The sequence below is a fragment of the Rhinolophus sinicus genome, linkage group LG15 (assembly GCF_036562045.2).
Source record: "Rhinolophus sinicus isolate RSC01 linkage group LG15, ASM3656204v1, whole genome shotgun sequence".
Taxonomy (NCBI): Eukaryota; Metazoa; Chordata; class Mammalia; order Chiroptera; family Rhinolophidae; genus Rhinolophus; species Rhinolophus sinicus.
The window spans coordinates 37,218,259-37,232,610 of record NC_133764.1 but is presented as its reverse complement, the minus strand read 5'-3'; the positions used below and the strand labels follow the sequence as shown (position 1 = coordinate 37,232,610).

Genomic DNA, 14,352 nt, shown 5'->3' with positions numbered 1-14,352 from the left:
ATGGCACAGAAGGAAAGTTCAGTTATTTCATGTGAATGTTCCTGCTAGTCAACTTGATATAAAATAAGATTGTTTCACAGGAATTCTTTGCAGCTCTCATGGAACGAGATTTTTGGATACTATTTTTAGTAATAGTAAAACAAAAGCAAATATACACACATCCCATCACATTAAAACAGTATGGTATCCTTGAGCATCAAGCAGAGAGCCAAATCCCTAAAATATCACCTATATTCTGTTCCGTCCAAGTCAGCAAGCCCGTTATTTACTATGTGCTTGAAAAATGCTGAAGGTGTTCTAAATAAATGAGTGAAAAAATTACACTACTCACCTGTAAAATAAACCACTACCAAACATAGAGAGTTGAGGTCCTACAATGGCAACCACGGATGGCGTGATCAAATTGGAAGCAGAGAACACTCCGTAAATAATTGCCATGCTGTACACATAACACACACAAAAACAAACGAAACAAAACTCTTTAAGCACTGTCTCAAAGTTCATTTCTTCAAATCTACTTTGTCTACAGATTTTTTTCGCAATAAGCATTCATATTCTTTAGTCAGAATTTATAATTATATCCTTAAACTGAATGACATAAAAATTGAAAGTTTTCACTTGTACAAAATATTGAAGTTTCTCATCAAATGTTTCTCTGAATCAGTCTGCGTTGGACAATATGGATTTTCAGGTAGTGGTAAATTGTAATAACAGCTAATGTATAACATGAGTGTAACAGGACTATGCCAAGAACTTTATACATAATTCCTCTTTTAATCCTAATAGTTCTGTGAAGAAAGCATTGTTATTACCCTCATTTTACAGAAAAGAGAACTGAAACACAGAGGGACTACCTAACCTGCCAAAAATCAGTGGGCTAGTTTGTGAATGGTGGAGCCAGGGTCCCATACCTGGTAATCTGACTCCAGGGGCCCGAGTCAACCAGTCTGCTCTACAAGCTTAGTCTACAACTCCTGGCAACTGCATGTAATTTCACTGCTATAAATAACAAGCATAGAGTTAAAACTTGCTTAAGCCAGAATTTATTTAACCCAACCTAGTGGTCTCACTGAACATTATTCAGCTACAGAAGAGCCAGCCCTACCTAGTATATTATGTCTTGTGACAAAGTGTGACTGAAATCATTTTGAAGGTCCTGAATTCATTTACTACTAGTAAATTATTCTTTGGATGTTATGAATCTCTCAAATATCAAATGTTCTCTCATTTGTTCTTTAGAATACACATGAAGTTAAGTATTACAAAAAGTTATGGTATTATTATTAATCATTTAGAAAAATGGGCATTAACATCTCTTTACAAGGTCAGGCTTAGGACAGGTAATAAAGAACCAAGTAAGACTTTGGTAGGGCGGGGGAATGACACTCAGTATGGGTGTTGGTCACAATCTAACACCTAACTATAGAGAAATAAGAAACTATTGGTGCTTAGATACTTGTACATATTACATTCCCAGCTCCAGTCACAGTGCACTAGTGACTAACGAAGCTCTTTTCACTTCATTTTCTCCATTTGCAAAATTGGGACTAACCACCTTAATAAAAATCTAAAAACTCCTGATGACAGTATATTAATCATTATGAAATTACAAAAACAGGGAGACCAAATGTTTCAAGAATCATATAAAACATCTTCTGTTTAAGATTGGAAAGATGTAATGTGATAATACTTGAGTGCTTTTTAAATCCCAGGTAATGTGCCAAGCACTTTACGTGCCTTGTCTGAGCAAGGAAACCAGGCTCATGGAAGCAACTGGCCTAAGATAATGCAGCAATTAAGTTGTGAAGCCAGGATTTCAAACCCAGTATCTAATTCTACATGAAACCTAAACTCATCACCTTTATTCTGTTATGTTCTCCCAAATAGTCTAGATACAGAGAAGAAAACGAGCAATCACTACTAATTCAGTCGCAGTATTTTATGGCCAGTGATTTTGATGGGATTTAAGCAACCATTATAATATACAAAATGAGACCAAACATATAGTACAATACCTGGTATATCCACTGCCGTGAAAATCTGTGTTATTTAAGCTCCTGATGACAGTTTGCTGTGTGGAAGATAAAACTAATCAACAAACCAAAAGTTTTTGCAACATCCCTCCCCCCTGGAAAATCTCCAAGTTCTTAAAGTAAAAATTCAAGATGCTCAAATACTTAATATCGAAAGCGGACTATGAGAGAAGAAAAAGGACGACAAACCAATGACGGGGGTAGGGAGTATCTACTAAAACTATGCCTTAACACTCCAACTATAATGTAGACCTTAATACAAACAAGAAATAAAATAAATAGGTCGACATACAACCCCCAAATCAAATCAGAGACATAAACAGCAGTATCACATTCCACATACTAAGAACTACCTGATACATGAAATCAAACCTAATCATAAAAAACGAGTAAGGGTGACAAAATAAAAGGCGCAATTTAAGCGCGCAATTAACGTTTATTATCATTTTTGGAATGCACTATGTATGATAGGCACTTCAAAGAAGGGCCAACAGATCCCAACTCACCGCCACATTTCCACAAGTTTGGAAGGCGGTGAACATAAACATAAAGGCAATTCCTAAAATAATGATGTTGAAAAGCTTTTTAGATTCCGGGGACATTTTGGCTCAACTCTGCGGGAGATCAGCAGCAGCCCAGGGCAGTCAGCTCTCCTCGGGGCGAACCCGCTGACAATCCTGGGGAAAGAAATGAGATGGTGAGGGGTAGCAGATCCAGGAGCAAGGTAGCCAAGCTGTCAGCTTCCAGTTCTTGGATCAGAATCCCGGGTTTAGGTCGAAGTTCTCCCCACGGGCACAGTTAGGACATTTCCTAGGACAGAATCCGAGTAGGGAAGAGCCCGGAGACGCGCCAAGAACGATGTTGCCCCACGTTGAGGGGCCCGCGAGGGGATTAGGGGCCAAGGGCGAGCTGCAGAGGCCGGCGCGGCCCCGCCCGCCGGGCCCTGACTCAATGCAGGTCAGGCGACCTGGTCACCTGACTACAGCCGTGGCGCCAGCCGCTCACCCCGCTGGGACGTGTAGTCCCGGGAGGCCCACGACGCGCAGGCGTTGTTACAAGAGCTCTCTCGCCCCCTCGAGGTGACAGGGTGCGAGCCCGCGGGGAGTGACGAAGGGGGGACTGAAAGCGGAACCGAACGAAAAAGTGGGGAATTGCGGGAGGCGACCTGAAAGTGACATAGCTGGGTCTGAGGCAGCTGGGGACACAGAGAGCCAAACGGGGAAAGGAATACCCCCTCTGACAGAGGCGGAGCTGAGGTCCGAGCTGAAAAGCCGCGTGGAACTCGGATACTGGCACGGAAAAGGAGGCGGGGCCCAGAGGGGAGCACCTCCTCTTCCTCCGGCACCAGAGGACCCAGCCGGAAGGATCGTTTCGCGGGCTTTCTAACTGCCCGCAATTCCGCTCCCCCCTTCCAGCAGCGGTGACTCCGCGCTTTTCGGCCCGCCCGCCGGGTTCTGCGCAGGTGCGCTGGGTAGGGGCGGGACGCGCGGCAGGAACGTTGCGGGGCGGGGCGGGGCGAGCCAATCAGAGGATTTATTTCCGGGTGGCGTGGGCGCCATTTTGTGGGGAGGGATATAAACGGGCGGCGAGGAAGCCACTCGCCCGGTTGCTTCTGTGCTGCAGACGGCAGCTGGTGTCGTCCGCTCGCGTCGTCTGGTGAGGCCTTTCAGAAACGTTTCCACGCGGAAGCCAACTGCCAGAATTGAGGCGCGGCGTCGAGCCGAGCTAGTGTGAGGAAACCGCTGCCGCCGCCGCCTCAGCTGAGTGCGCGGGCCCGCCCAGGGCGTTAGTTTTTCCGCGCGCAGTTGCGAGGCCCGGCCGACTCTCCAGAGCCATGAGTTACGGTCGCCCGCCTCCCGATGTGGAGGGTATGACCTCCCTGAAGGTGGACAACCTGACCTACCGCACCTCACCCGACACTCTGAGGCGCGTTTTCGAGAAGTATGGGCGCGTCGGCGACGTGTACATCCCGCGAGACCGCTACACCAAGGAGTCCCGCGGCTTCGCCTTCGTCCGCTTCCACGACAAGCGCGACGCCGAGGACGCCATGGACGCCATGGACGGCGCCGTGCTGGATGGCCGCGAGCTGCGGGTGCAGATGGCGCGCTACGGCCGCCCGCCGGACTCGCACCACAGCCGCCGGGGACCGCCCCCCCGCCGGTACGGGGGTGGCGGCTACGGACGCCGGAGCCGCAGGTAAACGGGGAGGGGCCCCAGGCTGACTCACAAAGGTCCGCGGAGACACGTGGCGGCGGGCCGGGTCGGGGGGCTCTCGCCGCGGGCCGCGTCCCTCCGGACCATCCCCGCGCAACCCCCGCTATGGCGGCTGGTGGGGCGCGGGCCGCTCCGGGCCTCGGCGGGAGGGCGGAGGACCCCGGCTCGCGACCAGGGAAATGGCGTCTCGGAGGCTGGTGGCGAGATAATGGCGGGCGGGCGGGCGGGGCGCGGCCGGATCGCGGAACCCTGACGCTCTGCTCGTCCCCGCCCGCAGCCCTAGGCGGCGTCGCCGCAGCCGATCGCGAAGTCGGAGCCGCTCCAGGTCCCGGAGTCGATCTCGCTACAGCCGCTCCAAGTCTCGGTCTCGCACTCGCTCAAGATCGCGGTCAACCTCAAAATCCAGATCGGCGCGAAGATCCAAGTCCAAGTCGTCCTCGGTTTCCAGATCTCGCTCGCGGTCCAGGTCCAGGTCAAGGTCCAGGAGTCCTCCGCCCGTGTCCAAGAGGGAATCCAAGTCCAGGTCGCGATCCAAGAGTCCCCCCAAGTCTCCTGAAGAGGAAGGAGCAGTGTCCTCTTAAGCAAACGGTAATGTCCATGGGGATCCGAAGTACTTAAGTACACGTGACCCGAATTCAGAAATGGGGTTTGGAGTAGATTTTTTTGATCCGTATTAATAGAAAAGTGACTCCTAACGTTAGGAGTGCTGCTGCTCTGAGCTAACTCAGCTTTGGGAGTAATACTGAAGAGGGGTCTGCAGAAAGGATGTGTATAAAGCTTAGATAATAATGGCTGTTTCGTAAACTGTTTGAGACCTATTAATGAAAATGACTATTTCTTGCTGTTTTTATCCAACGTCTGCATTTTCCCCTTTAAAGCTGCGGTCTCCTGTTTGATAAAAGAATATTGGCCAGTATTGCAGATTTTAACTGATTTGGCTGATCCTCCAGGGACCAGTTTCTGTGGGCGTGTATTGGAGCAGGTTTGTCTTTAAATGTTAAAGATGCACTATCCTCTTAGAGAAAACGATCAGTTCAACTATTGTTGTACTGACTGGGACTTCATTATTCTAATGGATGTGGCAAACGAATTGCAAAAAGAAGCAATGAACTTTTGGAACCCCAAAAAAGTTTACAGGTATTGCACTGGGTGGGGAAAGGATAGTGTGTCTTTAACTCTCAAATTGTTTGGTCCTATTTTTTAAAAGGAAAGGGCCCTAAGTCGCTCAGATATTAAAGCATTCTCAATTGCCAAATGTTTTCATTTGAAAACTTAAAATTTATCTTGAAATGTAGACTAATTTTCTGATTTCAAGTTGTTTTTGTTTGGATACAGCCCTTTTTTTTTTTTCTCTTTTTTTTTTTGTCTTTTTTTTTCCCCCCCTTTTTCCCTCCCCCCTTTACCATTTTTCACCTTGGTTATTTGGCCAAGAACACATAAACAGATTTGTAAGTGCTGATGGTAGCCTTTGAAATTTTCCTAATTGGGCCTTTAAAAAACTAAGAATGGCTGGGTGGAACCTTTTTGTAACCTACTTGTTTCACCAGAGCCTTAGTAAGTACATGCCTGAAATTGAAACCATGTGCACTTTGGGTGACTTCATAGTAATGGAAGGTAAACTGAACTTCTTTCTTTTCAAACCTAGATGTGTCGACAAGCAACGTAACGGAAAACTTGGGGGAAAAGGACCACATACTCAGTTCATCAAAGAGTCCTTGGAACAAGCAACTGGCTGTTGAAAAGGTTATTTTGTAACATTTTGTCTAACTTTTTATTGTTTTAAGCTTTGCCTCAGGTGGCAAACTTCATTTTATGTGCCATTTTGTTGCTGTTATTCAAATTTCTTGTAATTTAGTGAGGTGAACGACTTCAGATTTCATTATTGGCTTGGATGTTTGAGGTAAAATTTCCTTTTTGTTTATATAGTGCTGACTTTTTTTGTTTGAAATTAAACAGATTGGTAACCTAATTTGTGGCCTCCTGACTTTTAAGGAAACATGTGCAGCCATTACACAGCCTAAAGCTGTCAAGAGATTGACTCAGCATTGCCTTCATTCCTTAAAATTAAAAACCTACAAAAGTTGGTGTAAATTTGTTTGTATGTTATTTGCCTTCAGGTCTAAATGGTAATCTGAACCCAAATTTGTATAAAGACTTTTCAGGTGAAAAGACTTGATTTTTTGAAAGGCTTGTTTACCAAACACAATTCTAATCTCTTCTCTTATGTATTTTTGTGCACTAGGCGCAGTTGTGTAGCAGTTGAGTAATGCTGGTTAGCTGTTAAGGTGGCGTGTTGCAGTGCAGAGTGCTTGGCTGTTTCCTGTTTTCTCCTGGTTGCTCCTGTGTAAAGATGCCTTGTCGTGCAGAAACAAATGGCTGTCCAGTTTATTAAAATGCCTGACAACTGCACTTCCAGTCACCCGGGCCTTGCATATAAATAACGGAGCATACAGTGAGCACATCTAGCTGATGATAAATACACCTTTTTTTTTCCTACCCCCCAATGGTAAAAATGATCATCATGTACGAACTTAAAATACGAAAAATGTTTAAGGAAGCAAATGGTTTGTAACTTTGTAAGTACTTATAACATGGTGTATCTTTTTGCTCATATTCTGTACTATAACCATTGTTTCTATAGTTTAATTAAAACGTTTTCTTGGTGTTAGCTTTTCTCAGAATATGTCTTGGTCTTTTTTTGTTGATTTGAAAGACCTGTGCAATTTTCTTGTGAATGTTACTGACTGTATAGTATGAAAGTGAAATGTTTAGCTGACTTTTAAATTGGAAATGCCAGTTCACCAGCCACTACCCTAAAGTCAATGCTCTAAGGTAGCACTTTCTTGAGGTTGTGGGTAACGCCTTCTCATAACCTAATTTATGCTCTATTTTAACAACTTAGGAACAATCTTTGAGTCCTTTTTCTTAATAGGTGTTTTAATTTTTGTTTTCATGATTATATAACCCATTGAGTGTTGTTTAGGTGGCCCATCACAATCAGGCCAACATTTGACCATCTTCAGATCCACTGCTTGTACTCAAGAAGCTGAAGTGGTCTGAGTCCTAGTTGGCGTGCCAGGTTGCTAATCAGTATTGACATTGTCCCAAAACAGCTTGTAGGTGTAATTCAGAGACTGTCCTTTGCAAAGGAGATGACCAGCATTTCAACAGTATGTCTTCCTGGAAGGGCAGATTCTGCTATATCTTCTTTGTCTGCATCAAAAGACTCCAGAGGAATGTGGATACATTTCATATCCCACTTGTAGAGCAAAGCTTCAAGTGACCAGTCAGCACTGAAAATAAATTGTTTGTAAAAATCATGCTTTTCCTGTTTTGCTTCAGATACATTTTCATTTTGTCCTTACACTAGGTTTTGCATGAATAATAAGGCTTTAAGTTAATAAAATTGAGAGTAAACCAAGATTTAGGTAGGCTTACCTTCTTACCTGGTAAGTAGACCACAATTGGGCCTTGGGGTTCTTCTGCATCAAAAAATATACTGTAGTTAAAATATCTTCAAAATCTGGGAAGAAAGGACTTTATTGAGAGATTTCTACTTAACATTGCATCTATGACCAAATTTACTGAAAAATGAAAAGCAAAAGTTTACCTTCTGGTTCAAAGAACACATCAGATGCAAGGATAATATCTTGTGATGGTAGAGCCAGAAGATCCTGAGATACGTGACCCCATGTGAGTCCTACAACATGTACCTGTGGCAGGTCATTCATCTGGCAGCTTTTCTGACAGATTTCTAGACAGTGAGGCAATTCTGAACTGTCTGACAGTGTTACTTCAGCACCACATTTTGCAGCTATAATTCCTGGAAGGCTCACTCCAGCTCCAATCTAATAAGTTAAAATGATGACATTTCAAAGTTTTGCTCGGAATTACGAAGAATTTGGGGTCTTAGCTAATAGTTTCCCATTTCATTAACTTTCAGGCTCAAGGTTTCAGTATGTTTTTGAGTTAGTCTATAGCACATAACTAAGACTGCCTTAGTATATGAAGCTTAGGCTTTGAATTTGTTCCGAGTTCCTTGTGATTCCATTTAATTGGGCCAAAGGGCAGTTACAAAATCTCACAGTTCTATTCTGCAACTGACTGTTTCCAAAGAATGTGTATCAGGCAATTTTCATTGCTTAATATGCCCAGGAAAGTAGTTTCATTTTAAGTTCTCTTGTGATCTGTAAAAGCTCATAATTACAGGACACTAGGTCCCTAGAAGTTTAATGGGTGATGTGCATGCATAGCCAGTTAACTACCAATTTTAATTGCTTTTAGGTGAATAGTGAGGTCTACAACATGTCTTTCTACCGAAGGGGACTTCCCAGTTGAGCCTTGAAAGTGACAAGGCACTTACACTAAGGAATAGTACCAGGGAATGCCTTTATTAATGTGCTGGTTGAAACAATCTCATTTTCCAGTTTGAGGATGGGCATCCAGTTTGAGATTCTTGATCTTTTCTGAATGCCTATCACCACTATTTGGAGGCCAGAAGTATGTGAAATGCCTTCCCTTCATTTATAGCTTTAGCAAAAGTTAGATGTTCTTAAGCTTCTGCAAATTTGACGAGTTTCTTCAAGATTTAAGCAGGTCAGGTGGAGTGATGAGATAGCCTGGGATACATTTTAAAACTAATCTCAAGATTTCTGAAAATGGAAAGGGTTGTTTTGTGAGAAAGACTACAAGTGTTAGAGCCCAAATGACCCAGTTGAGACACCCTAGAAAGATGGCCTTGACGATGCTTCCATGCCAAGAACCCATAACTAAAATTAGTCAATTGGCTTCACTTAGAATAACGGATCAGAAAACTGAAGAGCTAAATATTTCAGTTTTGGTGGGCCACATTCTTTTTTTCTTTGACAACACTTTCCAAAGGTAAAAAGCATTCTCAACTCACGCGTTACAAGCTGGCCAAATCACCCCACCCCCAATTTAAAAATACTTAAAACCCATAGCAAGCATGTAGACTTAAATCTGAACACGGGTTTTTTGAAACTTCAAGGGCACTTGTACCTCTAAGACGGCCTTGCCTGGCAGACATCTTCTGTGAAACCATAGGTACTGGGCCAGGACCACAGCACAGGGCCAAACATACATTCCGTACTGTAGATGCAGGACCTGTGAAGAATTTTTTTGTATGTCATAACTCATCTGCTGGAAGAATATTTCTACAGAAATTACCAAGTGTCTGGCACTGGCATCCACTATATATATAGTTACTGGGGAGAGACAGGCAACAAATATATTTTTTGGTTGGTGATAATGCTACAAACACGGTGATGCAAGAGTAACAGGGAGAGAGAGCAATGACCACAAGGTGGCTACCCTAGATGGGGAGAGGATAATTCAGGCAAAGGCCCAGAAGCAGGAACTAAAGCCTCTGGCAGAGCACAGGGATTGGGGTTGGAGGCAGCACTGTGTAGTTCAAGCAGAGGTCCCAGGGAAGGCAAGGGCTGACCTGTGCGGTCTTGTAGGCCACAGGGAGTTTAGCTTTGAAGTGCAAGAAAACATTGGAGGGTTTTAAGCATAGGCATAACTTGGTATGCTAATGGGAAACAATATGGTCCTAGGAAGACATCCCCAAAGAGGTTTGACTGGAGCTGAATCCTTGCCTTAGGAAGGCAGGCAGCTTACAAAGCCTTTGAAAAGGCAGAGAATTGTGAGAGCCTGGTATTTAGGGAGGCAAGATAACAGCTCACAACTCTGGAATGAGCCTGCCTGGGTTGGAACTCCAGATCTGTAATTTACTAGCTGTGTGACCTCACTCAAGTCATTTAACCTGTCTGTGCTTCAGTTTTCTCAACTGCAAGATACTATCTCATAGGGTGATTAGGACTATTCAATGCAAACTACTTAGTACAGTGCCAGGTACAAAATAAACATACAAAGTTAGCAATTAAACTGCAAAACGACGTCTTTGTTTTCTAGAGCAAAGTGTACCCCTAGTGGGGTGGTAGAAAAGGAGGTTGAAGTGGTAAAAGTATCAAAGGTGATGGAACCAAGGTCTGAACTTAATCATTTAATCCACTCAACAAAAATATTAGTGCCTAAAATATGCTAGGCACTGTTCTAACTCTAGGGGGGTGCAGCGTGAATAAAAGGCAAGAAAGCCTGCCCTGGTAGATTTTACCCAGGAGTACAATGAAGGATTTCTGACCAGAATGAGGTGCAGATTTAGATGTAAAGAGACCTCCGTTATAAGGAGTATCTCACTCCCTAAATTTGGGAGGAAATCCAGATGGGTATTTCAACGTGAAGGCGTTTAGAAACTACCAGAAATGGGTTCCACTTGAGCCTTTAATTCCTCTTAGTCTTACATCTTTAAACTATTACTAATAGCTAAGTCACAGGCTGCTGTTAAAACCAAACGAAACACTGCAACGTGAAAGTGCTTTGAAAAACCGTACGCATATAAGGTACAACTATTCAGTTTTGGTACAGCCGTGAGCTGAAAAGTGCCAATCCAAGAAACTTTATTTAGGCAGTGAGGGTTGGAACCCTTGATCCCAGATAAAGCTGAATTAAAAATCCCTTCAACAAAATCAAAGAAAACAGGTGTCGAGAAAAACCACTTTTCTGGCAGGAAATACTCGGGAGTGGACAGGCCCCTTCCTGGCAGGGTCCCCAAATTCCTTATTGAAAGACATGTAATACGCTAAAAGGCTTCATTCCAAACCTTTGGCTCTGCTGTCCAACCTAAGGCAGGAAACCGCGGACACCCCACCCTCCTCCACAGGTCTGCTGAGCACCGCTCCTGTCCTAGAGCGCCACCGCAAAGGACCGGAGACACTTCCCGGCGGGTGCAGCTGCACGCACCTGCGGGACGCAAACCTCCAGCACGGCCCCGTCCGCTCCCAGGCCCGGCTCCTCCGAGAACCGAAAGCGCTGGGTCCGGACCACATGCCCTCGGAGTTCACGCTCGCTCAGAGGGGACTCGGTGGCCCCCTGGAGGGCCCGCAACAACAGAGGGAGCCGGGCTGCCAGGTTGCGCGCGCCCGCGGGGCCTTGGGCCGGCTGGGGCCGCTTCCCCGATGTCACGTGGTCCTCCGCAGGCCCCGTCGGGTCGCTAAACCCCGATGGCAAGAAAGGGAAAAGCACCCTTCGGGCGACGAAGCGACCGCACGGCGAGAAAAACAACCCCAAAGCCAAACAAATCAGACAGAGAACAGGTGAACCCGCCACGCGCCAGGCGGAAGCCGGCTGCGGAAAGGCGGCGCGCTGTCGGAAGTGATGCGACCGGAAGAGGGCGTTGGAGGGACCCCGCAGTGAGGCGGCTATTTGGCAGCCCTGACCTTCCCAACATGGCGGGAACGCGACGCGTGTGAAGGCGGACCCTGAGGCGCCGAGGCCAATGGCTGCCCGTGAGAGGCTGGGGGGCGGGGAAGAGCACAGCCGCACGCCCAATCCGAGGCCCGGGAGGTGGTTGGGGAGTGAATTTTCTGGAAGGCGATTTTAAAGGCGCCGGGCCAGAGCGAAGGGCGTTTCAGTGCCGCCGCCGCTGCGCCGGGAAGGGGGGGCGTTGGTGGCAGGAAGCGAGCTTCGCCGAGGTCGTCGCGGAACCAGCTGGTGACCTCGCAGGATGAACCACAAGAGCAAGAAGCGGATCCGCGAGGCCAAGCGGAGTGCGCGGCCGGAGCTGAAGGACTCGCTGGACTGGACCCGGCACAACTACTACGAGAGCTTCTCTCTGAACCCGGCGGCTGTGGCGGTGAGCGGGCCGGGCACGGGCACGGCGTCTCCGGGCGGCCGCGCACCTCTCGCGGGGCAGGATCAGCCCGCCCCGCCCACGCCGAGCGTGGCACCCGCGAGTGCCGATGCGCTCACCCCACCCCGCGGAGGTCGGGGTCGTCGGGGCCCGCATTCCGGGGCGGGCCTCCTTCCTCCGGTGCGGCGACCGCGCCTGCCGGGCAACGGGATTCGCACGCCTTTGGCACCCTCGAAGGGGAGGCCTTTCGCCCCTTGCTCCCTTTGGATGGCGGGGTCCCCGGGGACCTAGCTGTCAAAGGCCACGAGTGTGAGATGCGAAGTCCTCCTCTTCTGGTTGGGTGGCGCTGGGTGCGACGTGCCCGAACCCACGCGGGTCCTTTCCCAAAAAAGAGAAGCCAGAAAAAAAAAAATCTGGCTTCTTAGATATGTCGTTGCTAATTGGCGCTGGGGACATCCTTATTTACCGCCCGTTTTTGTTTGTTTTAACTGGATAGGTCTTTTCTGATTTCCCCAGGATAACGTGGAAAGGGCAGACGCGTTACAGCTATCGGTGGGAGAATTTGTGGAGCGATATGAAAGACCTTACAAGCCCGTGGTTCTGCTGAATGCCCAGGAGGGCTGGTCTGCGCAGGAGAAATGGACTCTGGAGCGCCTGAAGAGGAAGTACCGGAACCAGAAGTTCAAGTGTGGTGAGGATAATGACGGCTACTCTGTGAAGATGAAGATGAAATACTACATCGAGTATATGGAGAGCACTCGAGATGACAGTCCCCTTTACATCTTTGACAGCAGCTACGGCGAACATCCCAAAAGAAGAAAACTGTTGGAAGACTACAAGGTGCCCAAGTTTTTCACTGATGACCTTTTCCAGTATGCAGGGGAGAAGCGCAGGCCCCCTTACAGGTAAAGTATCCGTTACTGCCTTCTCTGCAACAGCATGTGTCAGCCAGCTCACCTTTTTCCAAAACAGTCAGTGGGACTTAATTAGGGGGCTGCTGATGCCCGCCCGGTCCTACCAGAGCCCTACCGACTCTAGTTTAATTGGTCTGGGGTGCTGCCTGGGCATCAGGATTTCAGAAAGCTCCCCAGGTGATTCAAACGTGCACCCCAAGTTGAACCACTGATCTCTAAGGGGAGTCTTAATAGTTAAAAAGTCCAGCAGTAAGCCACGTCAGTGATTTTTCTTTTCTGTTATTCCGTGCACAAGTCACTCAGCATTTGCATGTCCCAGAATTTGTGTAGTCTTTGAAATAAAGGTAACATGTTGTATACAACTGCGACCTTATCATTGTGTGGAGTGGGCGGGTGTGTGTGTCGCTAAATTACTCTTCACGTCTTGAATGTTTTCATCCTTTAGGTGGTTTGTAATGGGGCCACCACGCTCGGGAACCGGAATTCACATCGACCCCCTGGGCACCAGTGCCTGGAATGCCTTAGTTCAGGGCCACAAGCGCTGGTGCCTGTTCCCTACCAGCACGCCCAGGGAACTCATCAAGGTGACCCGCGAAGAAGGAGGGAACCAGCAAGATGAAGCTATTACCTGGTTTAATATCATTTATCCCCGGACACAGCTTCCAACCTGGCCACCCGAATTCAAACCCTTGGAAATCTTACAAAAACCAGGAGAGACTGTCTTTGTACCAGGTATAAATGAACTGAAAGAAAGTACTTTCTTTGAATTTAGTAATTTGTCGATTTGGAGAACTACATACAGAGTGAGTCAAAGAAATCCCTCTGCATGCTGACTAAATGAACCTGACTGGCGCCCTCCCCAGACAGCGAAATGTCACTGTGTCGTCAAATGCTTAGGGGCTGCTGTCCACGTTTCTTATAACAAACGTATGATGACTATGGATAAATGCCTTTTTTCTGTTTTTATTTTTTTTTAAAATTTTTTTCAAAATATGGCTAACGTAAAATATTATATTAGTTTCAGATATACACCATAGTTATTCAGCTGATAAACTTTATGTAACGATCCTGCTCATTTTTATCCTTAGTGTGTTGTGTATGTTCTGATTTGTGCATATTTCTGCAGCTTGGGGTTTTGATGCACTGGGTGGATTGAGTTAGGAAATAGTGACGTACAGCAAGAGGCAGGAAATCCCACCCCTGATGCCTGTCCAGGTCCTTTGGATAGGTTAAGTGCTGGAAGTGAGAGCATTTAAGACAAGCGTCCTAGAAGCTGAAGAACTTGCTGCCTTTACAGTTTGGGTCACAGCTTTGGATTAATGGGTGGGCACACTTTTCCTATAAAGGGCCAGAGAATAAATATTTTAGGCACTGCAGCCAGACGGTCTCTGTCGCAATTGCTGAAGTCTGCCCGTGTAGCAAGACAGCAGCCATAGACAACCCGTAAACAAACAGGCACAGCCGTACTCCGATAAGACTT

General features: G+C 46.6%; 4 protein-coding genes across 21 annotated transcripts in view; 2 read left to right on the top strand and 2 right to left on the bottom strand.

Moving 5' to 3' along the window:
- Positions 1 to 4,461, bottom strand: part of MFSD11 (major facilitator superfamily domain containing 11) — a 20,942-nt gene extending 16,481 nt beyond the window's left edge. The window contains exons 1-4 of one of the 5 annotated variants that reach the window (XM_019745458.2): positions 4,261 to 4,461; positions 2,540 to 2,710; positions 2,016 to 2,071; positions 332 to 439 (exon numbers count right to left, since the gene is read on the bottom strand). In XM_019745458.2, the coding sequence (XP_019601017.1) occupies positions 332 to 439; positions 2,016 to 2,071; positions 2,540 to 2,635 (260 nt within the window). In that variant the 5' untranslated portion in view covers positions 2,636 to 2,710; positions 4,261 to 4,461. Of the gene's footprint in view, positions 1 to 331; positions 440 to 2,015; positions 2,072 to 2,539; positions 3,015 to 3,038; positions 3,171 to 3,198; positions 3,348 to 4,260 lie in introns of those variants that run through there. The other 4 variants (XM_019745456.2, XM_074320438.1, XM_019745459.2 and 1 more) reach the window with 4 other exon arrangements.
- On the top strand, positions 3,588 to 7,567 carry SRSF2 (serine and arginine rich splicing factor 2). Of its 9 annotated transcripts, XR_012492309.1 has the most exons (5): positions 3,588 to 4,229; positions 4,525 to 4,835; positions 5,126 to 5,229; positions 5,893 to 5,990; positions 6,490 to 7,567. XR_012492309.1 is itself a non-coding variant. In XM_019745473.2 (3 exons), the coding sequence occupies exons 1-2, from the start codon at positions 3,868 to 3,870 to the stop codon at positions 4,826 to 4,828; spliced, it is 666 nt and encodes a 221-aa protein (XP_019601032.1). In that variant the 5' UTR covers positions 3,588 to 3,867; the 3' UTR covers positions 4,829 to 4,835; positions 5,893 to 7,567. The 9 variants fall into 9 exon arrangements, 3 of the variants coding, with proteins under 3 accessions (XP_019601032.1, XP_019601031.1, XP_074176551.1); XR_012492308.1 differs by lacking the exon at positions 5,126 to 5,229; XR_002138497.2 differs by having other exon boundaries at positions 5,893 to 7,567.
- METTL23 (methyltransferase 23, arginine) overlaps positions 7,164 to 14,352 on the bottom strand; it is a 23,620-nt gene continuing 16,431 nt past the window's right edge. For 2 of the 4 annotated variants that reach the window (XM_019745468.2, XM_074320451.1), the window contains 4 exons: positions 9,267 to 9,371; positions 7,858 to 8,095; positions 7,686 to 7,770; positions 7,164 to 7,540 (listed from right to left, as the gene is read on the bottom strand). In XM_019745468.2, the coding sequence (XP_019601027.1) occupies positions 7,375 to 7,540; positions 7,686 to 7,770; positions 7,858 to 8,095; positions 9,267 to 9,350 (573 nt within the window). In that variant the 5' untranslated portion in view covers positions 9,351 to 9,371 and the 3' untranslated portion in view covers positions 7,164 to 7,374. Of the gene's footprint in view, positions 7,541 to 7,685; positions 7,771 to 7,857; positions 8,096 to 9,266; positions 9,372 to 10,929; positions 11,490 to 14,352 lie in introns of those variants that run through there. The other 2 variants (XM_019745466.2, XM_019745469.2) reach the window with 2 other exon arrangements.
- Positions 11,653 to 14,352, top strand: part of JMJD6 (jumonji domain containing 6, arginine demethylase and lysine hydroxylase) — a 5,694-nt gene continuing 2,994 nt past the window's right edge. The window contains exons 1-3 of one of the 3 annotated variants that reach the window (XM_074320449.1): positions 11,653 to 11,961; positions 12,475 to 12,863; positions 13,318 to 13,604. In XM_074320449.1, the coding sequence (XP_074176550.1) occupies positions 11,833 to 11,961; positions 12,475 to 12,863; positions 13,318 to 13,604 (805 nt within the window). In that variant the 5' untranslated portion in view covers positions 11,653 to 11,832. The remainder of the gene's footprint in view (positions 11,962 to 12,474; positions 12,864 to 13,317; positions 13,605 to 14,352) is intronic. The other 2 variants (XR_012492306.1, XM_019745460.2) reach the window with 2 other exon arrangements.

Coding starts and splice junctions, on each gene's coding strand:
- SRSF2 (XM_019745473.2), top strand. CDS start 3,868: ATGAGTTACGGTCGCCCGCCTCCCGATGTGGAGGGTATGACCTCCCTG. Junction 4,230..4,524: donor TACGGACGCCGGAGCCGCAG/GTAAACGGGGAG, acceptor CCCCGCCCGCAG/CCCTAGGCGGCGTCGCCGCA.